The 18053-nt window shown below is 47.6% G+C and overlaps 1 protein-coding gene across 2 annotated transcripts in view; it reads left to right on the forward strand.

The window, feature by feature from the left end:
* LOC124301409 (sonic hedgehog protein A) overlaps positions 1-18053 on the forward strand; it is a 55330-nt gene that overhangs the window by 3881 nt on the left and 33396 nt on the right. Inside the window, exons 3-4 of one of the 2 annotated variants that reach the window (XM_046756401.1) lie at positions 4283-4485; positions 4586-4685. In XM_046756401.1, coding sequence (XP_046612357.1) covers positions 4283-4485; positions 4586-4685 — 303 coding nt within the window. Of the gene's footprint in view, positions 1-4282; positions 4486-4585; positions 4686-10324; positions 11643-18053 lie in introns of those variants that run through there. The other variant, XM_046756400.1, reaches the window with a different exon arrangement.

Below are 18053 nucleotides of genomic sequence, written 5' to 3' on the forward strand. Positions count from 1 at the left end.
CACCGCCTCGAGGAGAGGGTGGCTCCACCGCCGATGTATCCAGGTTACAACAACCCCTGACGCCCGTCTCTGGGACCGAGAGGTTTGCTCTGTGCACCGCTGGCACGTGTGTAGTAAGGGAAGAGACGCACCCAGGATCGTCCTGCGGTCCCACAGGATACGCGGAGATAACTTCGTTGCGGAACGGATACTACTTTCGATCGATACGATCATCGATCGGGACCAAAACGAATTCTTGCGGACATTTTGTGTCTCATCGTAATTCACCGAGTCATGTAATCCGCGAGATTACGATCTTTCGTCGAATTATATCTGCATGCATCGCCGTGATCAATGAAACGTTGAAATTTTCTATTACATTACACATCGCGACCGCCGGTCGGGAACACATACCTGAAATTATGTGCTTGCGGTTGAATCAAGAATTCAAAACCAACGGTCTTGAAAATTGACACCAAATTGTGGTCTGAATACCACCGGCATGTGCACGAAGTATCTTATCGTCGGTATCTCTCGACCCGCGTTTGAGGATTTTTTCGGTCTGCAACAAAGCAGTCTCATCCTCGTGTCTTTTCGAACCTGTGATGCTTTGAAACAATAATTTTTTTCAACTCCCATAGCGGTATCTTGACGAAAACCTTCGTCTATATGCCCGTGCATATCCACGCTGAAACACGTCTCGATAACTGATCCGACGAAGTAGCACAGGATACTCTGTTAGTCACTCGGCCCGACAAGTGATTTCACCAATTACTCACATCGCAACGCGTCGTCAGAGGCTGTGAATCTAGCTTTACGGTTGATCGCACGGGAGTCCATATGCATATTCTGCGGAGGATAACTATACCACCGTGATCCTGCCTAACTTTAGCTTCACCCAAAGCCTGCCTCAGCAGCTCCTCCGCTTGAGTAACCGAACTTTTATACATTTTCTCCTCGCTAACCTATCGGTTTTATCAGATTTTTATCGCATCAGTGACACCCGAGCCAATATTTTTTGCTTAACCAGTCTTTGCCGTTTTCTTATTCTTGTTTTTTTTTCGTTCTCTTTTTGTCTCTTTCTTTCTTCCTTGTCCTCTTTTTTGCAAGCGCACGCAGAACGTGCCATTCCCATGCTTTTCGTCGACGATTCTGAACGCCCGATGCTCTCGACGCTCCATAGGTATGACTGATCAAGGGGAACAAACAAGCATTGAAGTGTACGCTGCCGCTATTTGCACAAAGATAAGCTCTAGAAAGCAGACAAGGATGAGCCATCCGTCATTATCATGATACAAGTAGATTGTAGTACTCAGGTACTGACGTGGGTGAAGCCCACTTGGTTTTATGATTCATTGCATATTTTGGTATCTTGAGATTTACGATACACTCCATTTGCGGACTTGTGAACATAATTCGCATCTTTTGAACTGCCTTCAATTCATACTGCGCATACGATAAATATTACCTTGACAATTCCACGGAAACTTCTAGTCTAAAGCCCCCAAAAAAAAACCGGTGAATTAGAATGTAAAAACATGCGGTGCTCTGAGGAGAATGAAGCAATGTTTGCGCCAGCAGACCGCAGTGACTGGTTTCATCAGGCTTCAGATCGTTATGGCATCAACATCTAGCGTGAAATCAGAACTGTCAACGTGTCTCTAAAGACTGTTGCACGCATGAAGATGCTGAAGAGATTGTCAACGGTAGAGCATCTGGTACCTGCAGGCTCCGGAACTAAACTGGAATCCGTAGTTCAAAACGAGGATTCCTCGTTGAAATTTTCCACTGCAGTCTGTGACGATCAACGGGGAAATCAATCGACACTGTTAATATTCTGCGCCGTTTTGCAGGAAACATTTGGTATCAACCGATAAAGACCTTGCAGCGTTGAGCGCGAAACTTTGCATCCGCAGGACGTCAGCGCCGCGAGTTGTATCCCGACATGCGTGCATCCTGAACAGTTTCAACAGATTCAACAGAAAGTCTCGCGCCTGTCGGATCGCGTCAGTCAGAGAGTCTTTGTCGGTGAATGCGCCGTGCAAAGACCCGGGTCTCTCCGCATGCTCACAAGTCCTGCAGGCACGCCAAGGTGTTCAGGCGTGAGCAGCTTTTGGCCCGTAACGTGTATTGACGTGGTGAAATTCCTTGTACGACGACTTCGCGAAGACAACAAGATATCCCCATTATGAAACTGAATTATTATTCCCAACGGCGCCCAGCGCAATGTATAAATCTCTGAAAATGGAGCCGGCCATGCCGTGTATCCGGCGCGAAAGCCCGTTCGGCGTCAATTGCCCCGCGGCACCGCCGCGCCGTCCGGCAAGCGCGAAGGATCATGTCCTCCTAACGGGGTTCGCTAAATCCTTAGCCGCGGCGAAAGGATACCGCCCGACGAATACGCCCCGAGAGAAATATACGACGGGTGTGTCGTACAGGTTGTAAATCAAAAACCCATGATTGAAACAAGCGATTTATTACCCTCCCAAGTTCTGCGATCGTAATTTACACTTTTCGCAAAAACAAAATCAGCTGCGTCTGAATTTACGCTGCAAATGAAGTACATTCAAATTCGTTGTACAGCCTTCGCCGAATCATGAATCCGCCGTATTAACGTAATGAATAATTCACCTGAACGCTTTGGACAAATAACAGCGATTATTAATTCACTAGTACGTACATATAACTTGGAAGAAATATGCACTACTTCATTGCGAAAATTATTCATTCTCGCATCCATGTGGCGATCAATGCAAATAAATAGGTTATACAGCTTTGACGCAATCTCTTGGAAAGATTCTCTCGCCACGATCATGCCGAGCATGGATTGTACAATGTGCAGGAATCGGAAAGTGACGAGGTGTGATATTGAGAGGGCGGAAGAGAAACGGGATACTGCAGAGTGAAGAAAACCGGGACACCTTGTATAGTATAGGTAGGCAGGCAGAACCGCGCGCTCTCTGCGAGATGAGAAGCAGCGCAGGAGGAGAGTTAATTGAATCCGAGGAGCGTATAAGTGGAATGGGCTATTCCTCCGGTCGACTTTTCTTATTCTTCTTTCTTCGGTGTAGTATTGGTGATGGTGATGGTGATGGTGTTGATGGTGGTGGTGGTGGTGGTACGCCGAGAGAGCGGTGGCAGAGGGGGGAGGGGGGAGGGGAAGCATTCCTTTGTCTCCGAGCGGGGACCTAGATCATACAGGTATAACGTACACACGCATGAGTCCCAATATCCACACCGCAGGCTCACCTACGCGGAGTAGGTACACACCTCCGGGTTGCATGCAAAGGTAACAGGTACTTGTGTTTTATTTCCGGCGTGAATCTGGACCGATTAGTGTCGAACTGGTGGAGCTATCGCGAAATCCGTAGGGATAGCGGGGGCCCGAAATTCGGGTACCGTGGTATATTTGCGTATGTACATACCTACAACCTCGCATCGCCTAACCTAACCTAACTCGTGCTGAAAGTTGGGGGTCGCGGGCGCGGCGGCCATGCGTCGGGGCAGGTAAACCTGTTCGGATGAGTAAACAAAAAACGAGCAGATATTATATGGGCCTTGTATCGCTGCTTTATTGCTAATTTAGAGACACTCGCTGTTCACCGGCACCACCGAACTTTATAGCCTTCTGCACATGCGGTTATGGCTCAGCAGTGCCTCGCATGCGGAGGAGATAGCCGCCCGGTTGCAGGGATTACCGCCGCCGACTCGTCCTCCGGGACCCTGCAACGCACCCGGCCCAAAATCGCGGACCGATCGAACTCTCTTCGCGCTCTGCTCCCTAGGCTGCTCGATCGCCTTGGCCAGCTTCCGTCCGCTCCGGCATCGCCGGGCGAGACGTCTTCGCGTTTAACGAGCACGTGCTGACGAGTGGAGATGGTATAGGTGTGCGTTTGTCCAGGTGGAAAGGTCGCTGCAGACGCCTCAAAACTGCTCTTGAACTCTCGCGAGGATCGGCTGAATTCGACGAGAAGGACCATTTTCGCGCCGTAATTTCAGCGCCTAACGAGCATGCCCGCCTCTCGTATATGTGCTCTATTTTTGGAATGCGAAAAATCTTGAACATAAATAACGATACGACGTTCTGGACGTCGACAAAAACTACGCTAATAGGAGCAGACAATGGAATTCGAATTTTTGCAGAAAAAACGAAGAATCCCTACGAATACCGAATGCGTCGAGGCTATCCTCAACGTGTTTCGCCATTCTCTTGATATACGGGGTGTCCCGCATTGCGCTCGACTTTTCGAGGGCCTTGCAAGCTTTTGTTGTCGCATATATATGACCCCTCAAATTTTTGCAGCTTCCGATCATCTCGACCCAAATGAACTTCGGCCTCCATTATCCTGCTGCGAATTCTCGATGGCTGCGATCGAGTTTTTCGAAAGTAGTAGCGGTGGCCCAAAAAAAGCAATTATTTAAAGAGGAGCAATACGAAATTCTAATCGTCCCTGAAATCGCAAATTCAAACTCGATGAATATTCCAAAAGATGGGATTGAATTAAGGTAAGGAATAGTCTGAAGCTGAAAGAAGGGAACCTAGTGAGGTAACGAGCTTTTTGAATCACGAAGATAATTAACAGTGACAAGATTCAATCTGTTTCAGTAATCGGTCAACTCCTCAGGTTTCGCTGAAATTCCTGAAAACCGCTTTCGTTTTCGAACCAGTCAACGCATGTCACCTAGTAAAAAACGACCGATGCAGGGTAAGTCGCTGGTGTAGGGTAAATTTTCACCTGAATATAAATTGGTGTATAAATAATGAGCATAGGTGGCGGATAAGAGAAAAATTATTTGCGGGGGTCCGTTGCAAGTAGGCAAAAGGACCGGCATTGAAATAATGACCGGTGAAGAGTGAAGTGAATCGGAGAAAGGATGGGCCGCAAAGGGGTGAAGTGTCACCTCGTCGAGATCACGTTAGGTGTCAAGGGGCCCGTCCTCCCCCTAATTGACAAATTGGAATCTTATTAGAAGGTCGTGCGGTGTGCCGGGCGCGGCGGAGGCGAGCGAACGAGGAGCGCGTAAGGAGGCCTAACAGGTTGTAGAGATGGTATAAGGCTACCTTGCCGAATGCCACCCAGGAAGCGTTCGCGCGTGCGCGATCTGTGTGGCCTCGACCACCGAGAAGGGCCGATGGCGCCCGAGTCGAGCCGAGGCCTTCCGAGTCCGCCCGAAGCGGACGTTGCGGGCCACCCGGTAGAGAGCGCGCGTGCCACATCCTGTGTGGTCCACGAAGAGACTATCCCGGGTCCCGCATCTCGCCGAGCGACTCCCGGCCTCTGAGTGAGCTCCAGCTCTTGCGCCGTCCTGCTTCCCTGGTAGCCCCGGCTCTCTTACTCTCTGGCCCGTAGCTTGCACGAGCAGCGAAGACTTGCGGCAGCCCGGCTTTTGCGTCACTACCTACGCGAGGATGGCCCGTCCCCGCCAGTGATAGAGTCCCGTGAAAGGGGCCCGCGTCTGCCGGCGACCACGTGCTAACTTACAATCCTACGTCCCAGGAGCCAGGAGTCTCGTCTGGCTTCACCGTCATCCTCTTCTTCCTTCTCTCCTTCCTACGGCTTTCGGTCTTTTTTTGAAGCCTGACCCGTATCTAGTTATCTTTTCCAGTTCGTCATCGTCGTTCATAATTGTTCCGCCGGGCCCTCGACAAATGATCGCCCGATGCTGAGTGCAATTCGGAATGTAAGCGTACACGTTACAGCGTATTATACCGGCCTGCCTGCCCGGAGGCTGTTGTTAAGTTGCTTTCGCGCAAATGTAATTTGCCAAGTATAAGGTAGGTAGGTGGTTAGGTATGTATGTACCTCTGCGCCCGCTGTCGAGTTTAAGTGTTCCGGTGTGGTAAATGTTGATGACGCGTCTGTAAGCCGCTCGCGGTTAAGAGGTGCGGTGGGCGTCGCAGCGACGATGTGGCGCTCGTAATAATTGTCCTGACTATAAAATGCATTTTCGCATGTTAAATGTAAATGGATTTGCGTTCGTGCTCAACGGCACCAGGGTTCAAAAGAACCGCCCCGCATGCGGCAGAGGACGCTAAAGAGCAGCGGAGCCACGGCCTGCAGTCCGGTCGAGTGCCTCACACAGCCGGGAACCAACCCATCCTTGGTCCCAGCTACGAGGGCCGAATACACGCGCCGAAACCTCTTCAGCTCCACCTAAATTTATTTTATATTTCTACCTTTTCTGGACCTTTCACAATATTTGGGTGCAGTTTCGCGGTGCCTACGCACTGCGGCGGCTTCAGTCGGTGGATATTGTTTTGAGCCTCGAGTGATGGATGGCTTGCTATCCTACTGTATCCCCTCTAGTCTCTCTGTCCCTGTCCCAGGGCTGTGTAGATTTTAAAAGATAGTTTAGTAGTTTTCTTTTGGGCTCCCATTTTCATCGCCCAACTATCTATTTCACTTCCGGCCATTTATATCGCATCCACCGTGACTCATTTCCAGACAGTTACACGCCACGGGATGGGCGGCGAAAAAAAAACACAATGTCAAATCAAAATATCAATCTCCGCGGGCGTACCAAATCCTCAACTCGATCTTGCGTACAGCATGATATGTTTTTAACCGCACGTTCGCGATTGAGATTACGCATTCTTCTATATTATAGCGTCACATCAATCTATAAATAAGCGTCAACTTGCATTTTCATCCGACAGCCGTTTCGCCGCAACTATATTCGCTATTGAAGTAATGATCCAGCGAATCTGACGGCATTAATTATCGTCCATTGCAACACTTCGTGTATTTGTATTCTTGCGGGTTGTTCGCTGCGATGCATCAGCCAGCTGATATACACATTCATTTGTTAATCACTCCGAAATGCTCGCCAGCTGTTAATCCGATACGGATCTGATTGCACTTCAGATTGAAACCTACTCTCCGGGGATTTTAATGGCCTTTTAAATAAACTTGGTCGTGCGGTTGACAAAGGAGCTTGATACCTGCGGCCCACACCTTCGATTTCTCAAACGATCATTCACACTCACTACATACACGCTCGTAGGCTTATAGACGAAAAAAGTCCTAATGAGATGCTGTTTGCTCGTTCATCTAATCTTAATTTTAACACTGTTATCAGAGTTTGTTAATTGACGTTCGGACAAGCCCGATAACAATAACAATTACCCAGCTGAATTTCTGTGATTTCTCTTCACAAACGGAAGTTGGAAAAATCAAATCCCAACGGGGATCGAGGTAGTGTAGCGCACATGCAGCGTCTGCACCCCAAGAACCCCCCGCGTGATTCGGCCCTGCACTGCTCAGTCCGAACGTGGCCCATTGCACCAAGTTCGTGCAGGTATATAAATTCTGGTGCTATTATTGGGGTTTCTGCCTTCTCACAGGGCCTTTGGACCCCTTAGCAGGCCCCGTGGCGGCCCCTTTGAGAGACCTCCTTCTGCCTCACTCTGCCTCTCTCCTGCCGGTCCTCTCTCGCTCTATTTGTTTTCCCCTACATCTTCCGTTTGCTAAACGCACCTTAAATTACGCCCTGAATGATAAATATTTACTTCGTCCATTACGCGTCGGGCCCTTGCCCCGCGCGCATCGCGCTGTATCGGGTTACCCAATACCGAATACTCGCTGCCCAATTCCCGGTGCCCGATCCTCTCCACCCACCGGCCCCAAAACCCGCGTTAAACTTGCCGAACAAACCCCGTGGGCCTCCTTTCGGCTTGTTTTATTCGTTGTTCAACGCGAGCGCACAACGTGCGAATTTGAATCGAAGAAATCAGGCGTGCTTCACCTCTTCTTCTCACATCTTATCTCTGTTTCAGTCAATGTCCAAATTGTCAGGCTCACTTATGGTTGAGAATGGAATGTCGTTTCGCACCAGCAGGTACAATTAGAACTTAGAACAGGTCGAGAGCTTTCGGCAGGTCGCGTGGTGACGTTGACCTGTTCAACTAAAGAATTCCCCGTTTATCCAGTTTCCCCGAAGTTCCGCACGTAAATCATCGCCTGTGTAAGCATCTGCCCCTCTCTCCACCCACGGAATATGCACAGCTGTATACTAAAGCGCAGGGTCTGCGGTAGAGAACGCCTGTATGTAGAAGCCTGGTCTAAATCACTAGATCAAACAAGGCGAGGATCGTGTAAAAACCCGCCTTGACCGCCAACGTATTTCCGTAATTTTTTCCTCCCGCTCTTTCGATTTTTCAATATCAAACGCCTTTCGCAATAACATCTTCACCGCTTGGGTTTATGCAGAATACTTACTTAACACCAATCTGGCACTGGAAAAAGCACAGAGTACCCGTGTCAAAGATTCACCGAAATCTGGATAGCACTTAATATCAACTCGGTAGGTAGACGGATTTTTCCATCTGTAAAAATCTATCCAACGTCTGATAAATATACCGTTTTGCACGTCATAGAATATTATCTGCACAAGCTGTGCAAATTCCAAAACGAACTTGAAAGAGTTACGCTCCGAACTACGAGACGGATATATTCGCGGAAACTGTGACCAACATTGCCGACAGTGTTATACAATACACAACTGTCATCCGCAGATCGGTTAAGAATCGGTTGTGACCTAGAAAGGAAAGTCCTCTTTCACACAGTTCTGGGAAAGTCCATTTTTCCTGATCTCGAATCATGAGGTAACAGTGGCATCACTGCCCCTGACGACGACACACCAAACGGAGACCCTGACCATAACGTTTTGCTGATAAGATATTGCGACGCGAAGGATGTAGGAAGCATGAGAAGCCAACAATCCATTCGGTGAAACATATGCCCGATGCCCAGGTAGATACGCACGTTGAACGCACCTCGGGTAGAGGCACGTGTGAGGATGGAGTGGACTTGCAATATACCAGTTATCGTAGAAGTGATAGAGCTGCAAGGAAATGCGGCATGTGGGTGTGTTGTGTACACACTGTGCCTGCACACCAAATACGCTACATGACTGGACACGGTTAGAGGGATAAATCGTGGGTAATGGAACGGTGTTTATTATCAGTAAGCCCACGAAACTAGCAACGCTCACGGCGCGGTTAGCAAGGCTAGGAGCTATCAGAGGCATCAGTAGCTTTCCGGCTGCCATCGGTGGCGCACAGCACTTCTCTGCTTAAACGACTAGTTGAAAAGCCCGCCGATTTACAATACGAGGCGAATCACCCACCTGAAACGTTCGTTGTTCCTACGGTTAATTCCTCGTGTTCAGAGCATATATTTTAGGGTGTAACAGGTTATTAATTGTACCCAAAAATACACATCGTTGTGCGGCAGGTAATCGGATCAACTCTTGAATGGAACTGCAGACTTCATGCCTGTACCGTTCAAACTATGTACATGATTTGCTGATTCTTTTTTTGATTTCATCCTAAGGTCAGTCAATCGACGGTCCAATTTTTTGACAAGATCGGAATACTTCAAACGAGCACTTCTTGTTTACACAGAAGATAGCCAACTGCTTGCTATGAACAGAGTTATGATAAGCGGTAAAATATTGCGTAACTGCATCGTTTCTCGCTAATGGTATCATTTCGTCATTTCGGAGAGAGTGCAAAGCTTCGAAAGAATGCTTATGAAGTATTAGATACAGGTATGCCTGACGTAATATCGTTAACTGTGAAACAATTTACAGTAAAAACCAAATCCAACTAATCAGTGTTCAGAACAAGTCTATGTGCAGGATGAAGTCGACATGATAGAACATTCGAATTAATCGCTGCATCGAAAACGACTAACGTTGAACGAGAAATAAAACCGAAAACAAGAAGGTAAAAAGGAACGATCGAAAAGTGTCGGTGACAGAAGGATGAGAGCGGTGGAGGTGAGGGTGGTAAGGTAAGGGCCAAAGGGTCCGGAAAGACTTCACTCAGCTGTTCCCGAGAGATAACTCCGGCAACAAACGGTCGGTGGAGAAGACATCCTCGGCGAAGATAGCCAGTGCTTCCTTTCAGAGGTTGAAAGTATCCGACGCAGTTCGGTTTCTCGGGGGGTTGAGACTCAGACTTGGCGAGTCGTTGAGCGGGAAGGAGCCGCGTTCGGTTTGGACCGGGTTGAGGATTGTCAGGGAGAGAAGCGGAGAGGAGAGAGAGAGAGAGAGAAAGAGGGAGCGATACGCCGATAACCCGGACGACACACGGGACTCTGGAGGCGGACGGACCGAGGAGAGCGATCTCTGTATGAGCGGAGGGACCGTGCGGCCGGCGCGAACCAGGAGAGGAGAGAGGACCGTTCCTCGGTGTGTATTCCTGTTGTACACCTGTCCTCGTTTACCTGGCTCGCCCCGCCCCGGCCAATCGTGGAGCAAACCGCGGGCGTGACGTCACACCTGGCGATCGCTCAGGGCGGGTGGAAGGGGGAAGTCCACCAGGAGTCAGCGACGTCGCCGGTCTCCGGCGGGCGGCAGGGTGGGGGAGGAGGCGAGAACCCGGTTTGGTCCGTCCGTGGCACCCAGGGAACACCAAACGCACCACGGGACATTTCCCACCACGGTTCGTCGGGAAAGCGGCAGTCAATCCAGGACCCCAGATCCACGTTGTCACAGTTTTGACAGTTGTCGGGCTGTTCGATACGCACCACGATTACAAATTCACGACGTTCGCCAACCGCCAACTTGCGAACACCCGTTGAATCCATAACGTCAGTTACACGTTAACGAAATTGCACGATGTTCGTCCACCCGGTTAAAGCTCGGAAATAATTATTATTCGCGAATTTTCCTTGTCCTTACATACCGCTTGTAATAACCGATCCGAGCCGATATAACGTACCGATTCACGGCGCGAATCTGGCACTTACGGCCTGGATCGATAATTACTGTATACATACCGAGACACATCGGCTTAAGGGAAAACGCAGAGTAAAGAATTAAGAAGACCGCAGTTAATTGTCGGTAAAAGTGCCGTGTGATTGATCGATCTCGGGCCTTGTAGTATCCGCCTCGATTTCCGTATCTTGCGCGCGAATTTCAGCGGAGCAACCCGCGAACTGGATAAATGGCAGGCGATCGGTTCGTGACGACGTAGTCGGTACCGAACGCGGTGCAGAGAAGCAGACGTGATTTATCGTTACAGTGACAGGTGTGACCACAGTGTTATTCTGGTAAACGGTGTGCCCTCCCGCTTCCGGATCCACCGTCGTTCGCCACCCCTTGGTGCCAATCGGCGAACGCGGTGACAGTTCGCGGTGACCCGGTTGCCGGTTGCTCAATTCGCGACGTCCACGAGGCGCAGGGTGTGATGCCCTGGTTATGGCTACTACGCAGTGAGGCGAGACGAAAGAGGCGGACTGGGTCGGGATCGCACCGAAGCTGGGTCACACCAACGACGGACTGACCCTATCGCACTGGGTCGGGAAGATATTATGGTGAACGCTAAGATCGCGAGGACAAGATTCGAGCTGCGGTGGATATTGGTGTGCTTGGTACTGCTATCGTTCTGGCTTCCTTCCTTGGGCACCGGCCTCGCCGAGGGCTGCGGCCCCGGAAGGGGTAGCAACCGACGGATACGTCCCCGGAAGTTGACGCCGCTTGTATTTAAACAACATGTGCCAAACGTCAGTGAGAACACTTTGCCCGCCAGTGGACTTAGCGAGGGTCGCGTGTCCAGACACGACGCCAGATTTCGCGACCTGGTGCCCAACTACAACCAGGACATAATCTTCAAGGACGAGGAAGGCACTGGTGCCGATCGTCTCATGACTCAGGTGAATATTCAAACCGATTTACCCATATTCGTGTCGAATTGTAAACGGTGCGATATACGGTTGGACCTGCAGCTGTAACGTGTAATCGTCGTTGCAACCACGGCATCCGGGCACACGTGGTCGGTCTCGGCGACGTCAAATCCGTCGCGTCAACCGGTAGATAGATAATTCCTGGCCGCTGTTTGGTGTACTCGCGTCATTGCAAAGATATAATTTCATATTAATGTATATGTGTGTAAGCATCGGTAGTTACGAGGAACAGCGTTCTGTAGAGCATATTATAACGTCGTATGTTTTCTTTCTTCCGCAAAAGGCATCATGGTTATCGTCATAGTGCGGGTGAACGTTGACCGGCGCCGGGCGCGTATCTTCGATGCAACGATACTAGGCAAATATTAACCATTCTTGCACGTAATACATAGCACTTAAAAATTCACACTTGACTCGAGGTAAACCCCCTTACTTGTACTTGTAAATGGTTTAAAATTCACTCGAACACTAATTGCGCTTGTACACACGACAGAAAGGATTCGCTGAAACAGCAGGAAAGGTGTTAATATCATGGCGATAAAAGTTTTTTCCTCTATTAGCAAGAATTATGTAGTTCCAGCTAAAAGTTGTTTGATCAGTTGGAGGAATTACCTGCACTTGTAAAACATTCGCTAATACAGCTAAAAGTAATTTGCTATCCGTACAGCGAGAAGTCTCAGTTTCCGTGCTAAAGGTTATACTTGGAAATTTATTGCTTTTAAATATTTATCCCCGTACAAAAAATGATCAAGCGCATAGGCTGTAAAACTTTCGAAACGGTGAGGCTGTACTTACCAAGAAATTGCGTAGTTTGTAATTTCTTGGTCTATCTGTCACTGTCGTATATTGATAAAAATATTACGGAATATGACATATTTTCGCAACGTTAAAAGAATCCGCAAACACGGAAGACTGCAACCTGCGTCGCGAGATGCCTGACACATCGCTGAGATATCACTGTGTATACATAATGCTCACGATAGGTGACGTATGAATTTTTTTTCACCGGCGCAGACGGATGCTTAGATTTCATATGTGCTAATAAGAAGCGACGCTGCACAGTCCTAGGGCAATGTGGATTGAGTTAACCTAGTCGAAGTTGCCTAGCTGGGTCGACGTAAGCCTGAGGCCCAACTTAAATTTTTATACGAGTTAAGAGAACGGCGAAGATCGCACGCTAAGCGAGGAATAAATGAGGGAAAAAATATACCGAGTCCCTAAGTGATTGTGGGAAGGTTTATGGTAGCCATAACCAGTGTTTCATTTGACGCCTAGACGCTTCTCCAATTATACGGTAGATAAATTCACCAACCTCGTACTTTTTTCGATTTCGATCGTGTCACGAAGACCCTATCCTAGTCCAAATAGCGTCGCGAGTCCGCCGCGTTTTGTATCTCGTAATTGACTTCAAGCCTCTTTCCTCAACCCTTTGAGGATCGGCACTCGGTTCCAATGAATCGAACATTCCAGCTTGGTCTCGATGAACAATCCTCACTTCTCACCCCATCGGAGCAACCTTCTCGCTTGCCCCTCGGGCTTCAATCAATGTATGGATTGATATGGATCTGATGTTGTAGCAAGGATTGAACCCCACGACGAGCACCGATGCTAGAAAGTGTCGTTAAGTGGTTGTCACTTGCTTGTGAGAAGTGACATCGCTTAAGATCGCAGTGTCTTTTTAGTCGGAACTTGAGTCCAACAATAAGCTTCCGATTTCGATGCGAGTGCGTCATTATCGTGCAAAATTGCAGTTAGGTGAACCGGATGACGCAACCTCTCGAAAATTCTTTGTCACGGTGCGCAAGTTATGGTTCTTTAATAGCGAGTCAACCATTTCACCCTGACCGTCCTCGAGTCTCTCCGCTTCGTATGCTGAGATGATATCGAATGTGTCATCGTTGCTTGGACGGTGTTGGGTGTCGCTTATCGCTTGACTCTTGTTGCCACATGGTTTGATACAATTACTAGACGCCACTTGTACTCGAGACACTCGGTTACGACTATGTCAGACTTTGCCACCGCACTTTACCCGTCAACTCGACGTTTCGCCAACGACACCTACGCAACCTTCGCACCCGTGAGATGAGATTTAAACGCATTCAGCACAGTTTCAAATCAAGGACGGACCTACGAAGTCTTACCGATTCCCCCAATTTTTTCAATCGATTTACTTTCAACGCTCAAATTTTGGCCGAATGACTTTTTGCCCAAAGTGACGTTTCGTTCAAGTGCATTTGTTAGATATACCTATGGAATTCGAAAAGACATGTTGCGGATTTGCCAAGAAAATAATCACAATATCGATCAATATAAAAAATATTTATATAAAAAGTACGCTGTATTATTCGAATGTACACTCTTGGCGCACAGTGCACAATGTACTCGATGTTACCTTTCAATTTGTATTTATTACGATGCAGGTATTCTAAATACACGCATACCTATACATTTTCAGGCTCGCGCACGTTACACAGTATCGTAAATAAATTTTACACCCATCTGCTAGAGTTTATCGATGGTTGTATTAAACTGCGGTATGAAACGTGTCTAATGTTTCACTTATAGCATCGAGAGGTTCGGTCAATGTAATCAATTACATGCAATAACACGTGCGAAAATTTCAATTTTCCATTTTCATTCTTCCGCTGATGTAATTTTCAAGACCGTTGAAATAATCAGTTATGGAGTAGATTGAGTTTACAACTTGAGCCACTCTCGTAATGATAATTGTTGAAGAAAATTCAAAGATCCACAATAATCGTCGTGTGTATAATCATTTCATGAATGTTGTTACTCTCAAGTTTTTTAATCTTTTGATCAGTTCTATTCTTGTCATCGCGGCTTCTTGTTTACGATCACAAGTTGCAGATTCAAGAAGTGCAATTAGACAAACGATTTGACGTATGGTACCCTGCCTTTTCTTCGCTAATTGGAGTCTTTTCTTTTCTTTTTTTTTTTTATTCCTTTCCGCATATCTGTCTCTTCATTTCTAATTTCCGAAATTTAATGTCCGAAGGAATTTTGATGAGCCATGTTAATCGAGCTCTCGCCGACAGTCATCGCGCCGTGCTGCAGCCGGTATTATGAGCGTAGGTATATGAATAAACTTTGGTGTCGCATTTCCGAAGACGGTGAGGGTCAGACAGTCCGCGGAGTCTCGTTTACGCCTTACAGTATATAAGATGCGTGTGTGCCTGCGTATATGTGTATGCGATCCAGCAGGTCGTCGACGAACCACGCGACAAGCGATTATTAAACTTCATTGTTCCTCCGTATCGCTGTGTAATCCTTTCTCCCCGTCCACCGCACGTCGCTGACATTTCTGTTCATCTCTATAAACAGCATAGGTATATATATATATATATATATATAAAATAACCCGTGCGTCGCGGCATGGGGAAATATCCGCACCGGTTATAAATAGACGATACGGTTTCAAGAATGAACCATGCAACGGCTGTCTTATTTCTACTTAACTAAATGGGGGTTAAGGTCGTATAGTTAATCGCACTTCCTTTGTCTCAGGCCGCGGGTTCGCTAATTACCTCGATGGCTCGTCAGTTACATTTTTAGGGTGAACATCGTTTTATGTACGCCGAACCGGTGCGACCTGTTACCTGAGATCGGGGGTTCTCTCGGTTAACTTTTGTCTTAACGTGTGTAAGCTCGTCAGTTCTCCTTCATCCTCTATTTCTCTTTCTCTCTCTCTATCTCCCTCCTTATTTTTTGTTCTTCGCTCAAAAAACAAGATAAACAAGAAACTTCCCTCGGTCTGCAATCCTCCCGGATCACTGCACCGCGTTAGCAGCGATGGATTTGATCAATCGGTGTAAAAATACCTGAGAAAATTGGGTCTCCAATTGATACAGTAGACACCAATCGCCTACGTAAGGGTTCAGTATCCAACACCGCAACACGATATTCACTATACAACCGCAGGCTTGTAAGAAAGGCGCCGATCTTTTCGACGGTAAAGTCGCCGAAGACAGGAACGTATAACTCGGCCGGCTGTTGGAGACGTCGAAGGCTTATCTCAGAATAGAAGAGGCTACGAGTCAAATTTATCGGTCCTGAGGCTCGTAAATCGATCGGAATTATTGTCCCTTACAGAAATAGATCGTTTGGCCCGTGTTCCAACATATTAAGAAAAAAATATGTGGAACGCGTCAGCGACCTAATTGTAAAACTTGTCAGCGGATACAGCTCGTCGTTCAGACTGTAACGGCATCAATTTTCTTACAACACGGTACTCTTGTTCGCAACCTCGAAGCCGGCGTTTTGTTTCGGTGTCTGACCGAGCGTTGCGGTTCCAAAACACCCAGAGACCATTCTTACTTTACTCTTCCATTCCTCCCGCCTGTAATACCCCCTCATTTCCGCATCCCTCCCCCTTTCATCCCCCGCCGGATCCCCGAAACCAACGAAAAAGCGCCAAATCTCTTACAAACATGGATTTGGATACCCTCAGTCGATAGACGGCGACTAAATCGGTGCCACGGCTGATCCTGAGAAACCTTCGATATTTATTTCTGTGATGCCTTGATCCTGCGCTGCGCCGCCCGCCCTCCTGCTAAAGGAAGGAAAGCCTCCCTGCAATCCCTGGCTGCAGAGTGCAGGATATACGTCGCCGGATGGCTTGATATGGCGCAGTACGATGCGGAGACGGGCATGGTGCATGAGCTGCAGACCGCGCGGCCATCATGCACGGTCATGAGAAGTGTGCGTGAGGTCAAACGGGTCAAAAGATCATGATGCGGCGATGGCGGCACGGGCGCCCATTCCTCTTTACACGTGTATCATAACCTCCGCGTCTTGGTGCATGTTATACACTGTACATAGGAGAGGAGGTGCCGTATACACCTCCGCTCATCCTTACGCCGAGCCTCACTTTGCCCGTCAACGAGTTTTCTTTTTCTCCCTTGATTCAAAACGCGACGATCGAAACGGCGCAAAGATTCAACCTGCACCGATTGTAACGATCCCTGGAATTGCAGCAGCGGATCTTCGTTTCGATTCTCTCCGATCGAAGAATTCGGTAACGATATAAAGTTTTGCAAATATACGGGATAGCTGTCGTTGTAAGATGATATTAGTGACCACTTCCTTCCTACGGAGGCGGCGGATCCGATGTCCAGTTTGAGGTCAGCAACGATCGACGTGGGAACTCGCTTCGCTCGCTCGCTTTCAGGCTCGATCTTCTTGCTCGCACAACGTTTCAGGGCTCGATCACACCCCGATAATCACAATAATTACTACAAGCACAGCGGTCCCGGCAATTGATCGTGTTCTTTGTGGGAGTTTTCTCGTACGTGTGATATCATGAAAGGATCGCGATCGTGGCGAACTAATCTATTCAACTCTTTCGATTCGTATAAGGCAAAACTTTGATGCATCGTGGAAATCAGAAAACGTATCGATGATTCTAGCCAGAATTCGGAACAATTTTTCAAAAGAATATTTCAGTTCGAAAAGAAATTTTAGTGTAATAAATAATTACTGTATGTGTATAATAATTTTCGATCAAATTATATATATCTGACACATGTACGTACATATCACATTTTTCTGGCATTTTAATGTTTGACATTGAGTTCTGAGGTTACTCAAGGTTTTATTTCACTTTCCGAATGCAAAAGATGAAAAAGTTGACAAAATTCGTTTACAAATTAGCGACATCTGTAATCAGAAGTTGGAAAGTATTTTTAAATCTCCTGTAATCGCTTCGTTCCATCTCTGATCCGCAGCCATTGTTAGACAGGAAATTATAGTTAAATCAGACGCGAAAAGCAGCTGGGAAACGGAAACCTTTCGTGGTTTACGTTCCGTCAGGTTTGATTTCCACCTCAGCGCGTGTTACCGATCCCCGACATCCGGATGACGTCACTAACGCTCAATTTCTCTCAGAATTACTTCTCGAGCTTTCGGCTACGCAGGCGCACGCAACTTATCATCCGACTACGACGCCGCTTTACAACACTGATTAATTTCTGATTTTGTCGCTGCAAAGAAGGTTGGGTGTAGAAATATAATAGAGCTTTTCCGGTTTCTCCTGCTTTTCAATATGCTCTCGGATTTGAGTTCCTTTTAAAGCTTCATGTAATGAAATTTTTCCAATAAGTCAAAACTTTACGACGCTCACCTGCGCACGAGTACGTAATAGCATATAATGAAGCGAAAACGGAACATCTTTCCGGAGAATTACGGTGTAGAATAATGAAGAAGAGAGTGAGGTGCCTAAATTTGAAGGAAATAAAAAGTATAAGTAATGATACCGGTTAAACCACGGTGGCTAGGCAGGCGTAGCTCGCCACTACAATACACATAGGATTCATTCATTCATTCATTCATTCATTCTCTGTTTTCGTCTATTAATTCCCCGAT

Source organism: Neodiprion virginianus, chromosome 3, assembly GCF_021901495.1.
Source record: "Neodiprion virginianus isolate iyNeoVirg1 chromosome 3, iyNeoVirg1.1, whole genome shotgun sequence".
Lineage (NCBI taxonomy): Eukaryota > Metazoa > Arthropoda > Insecta > Hymenoptera > Diprionidae > Neodiprion > Neodiprion virginianus.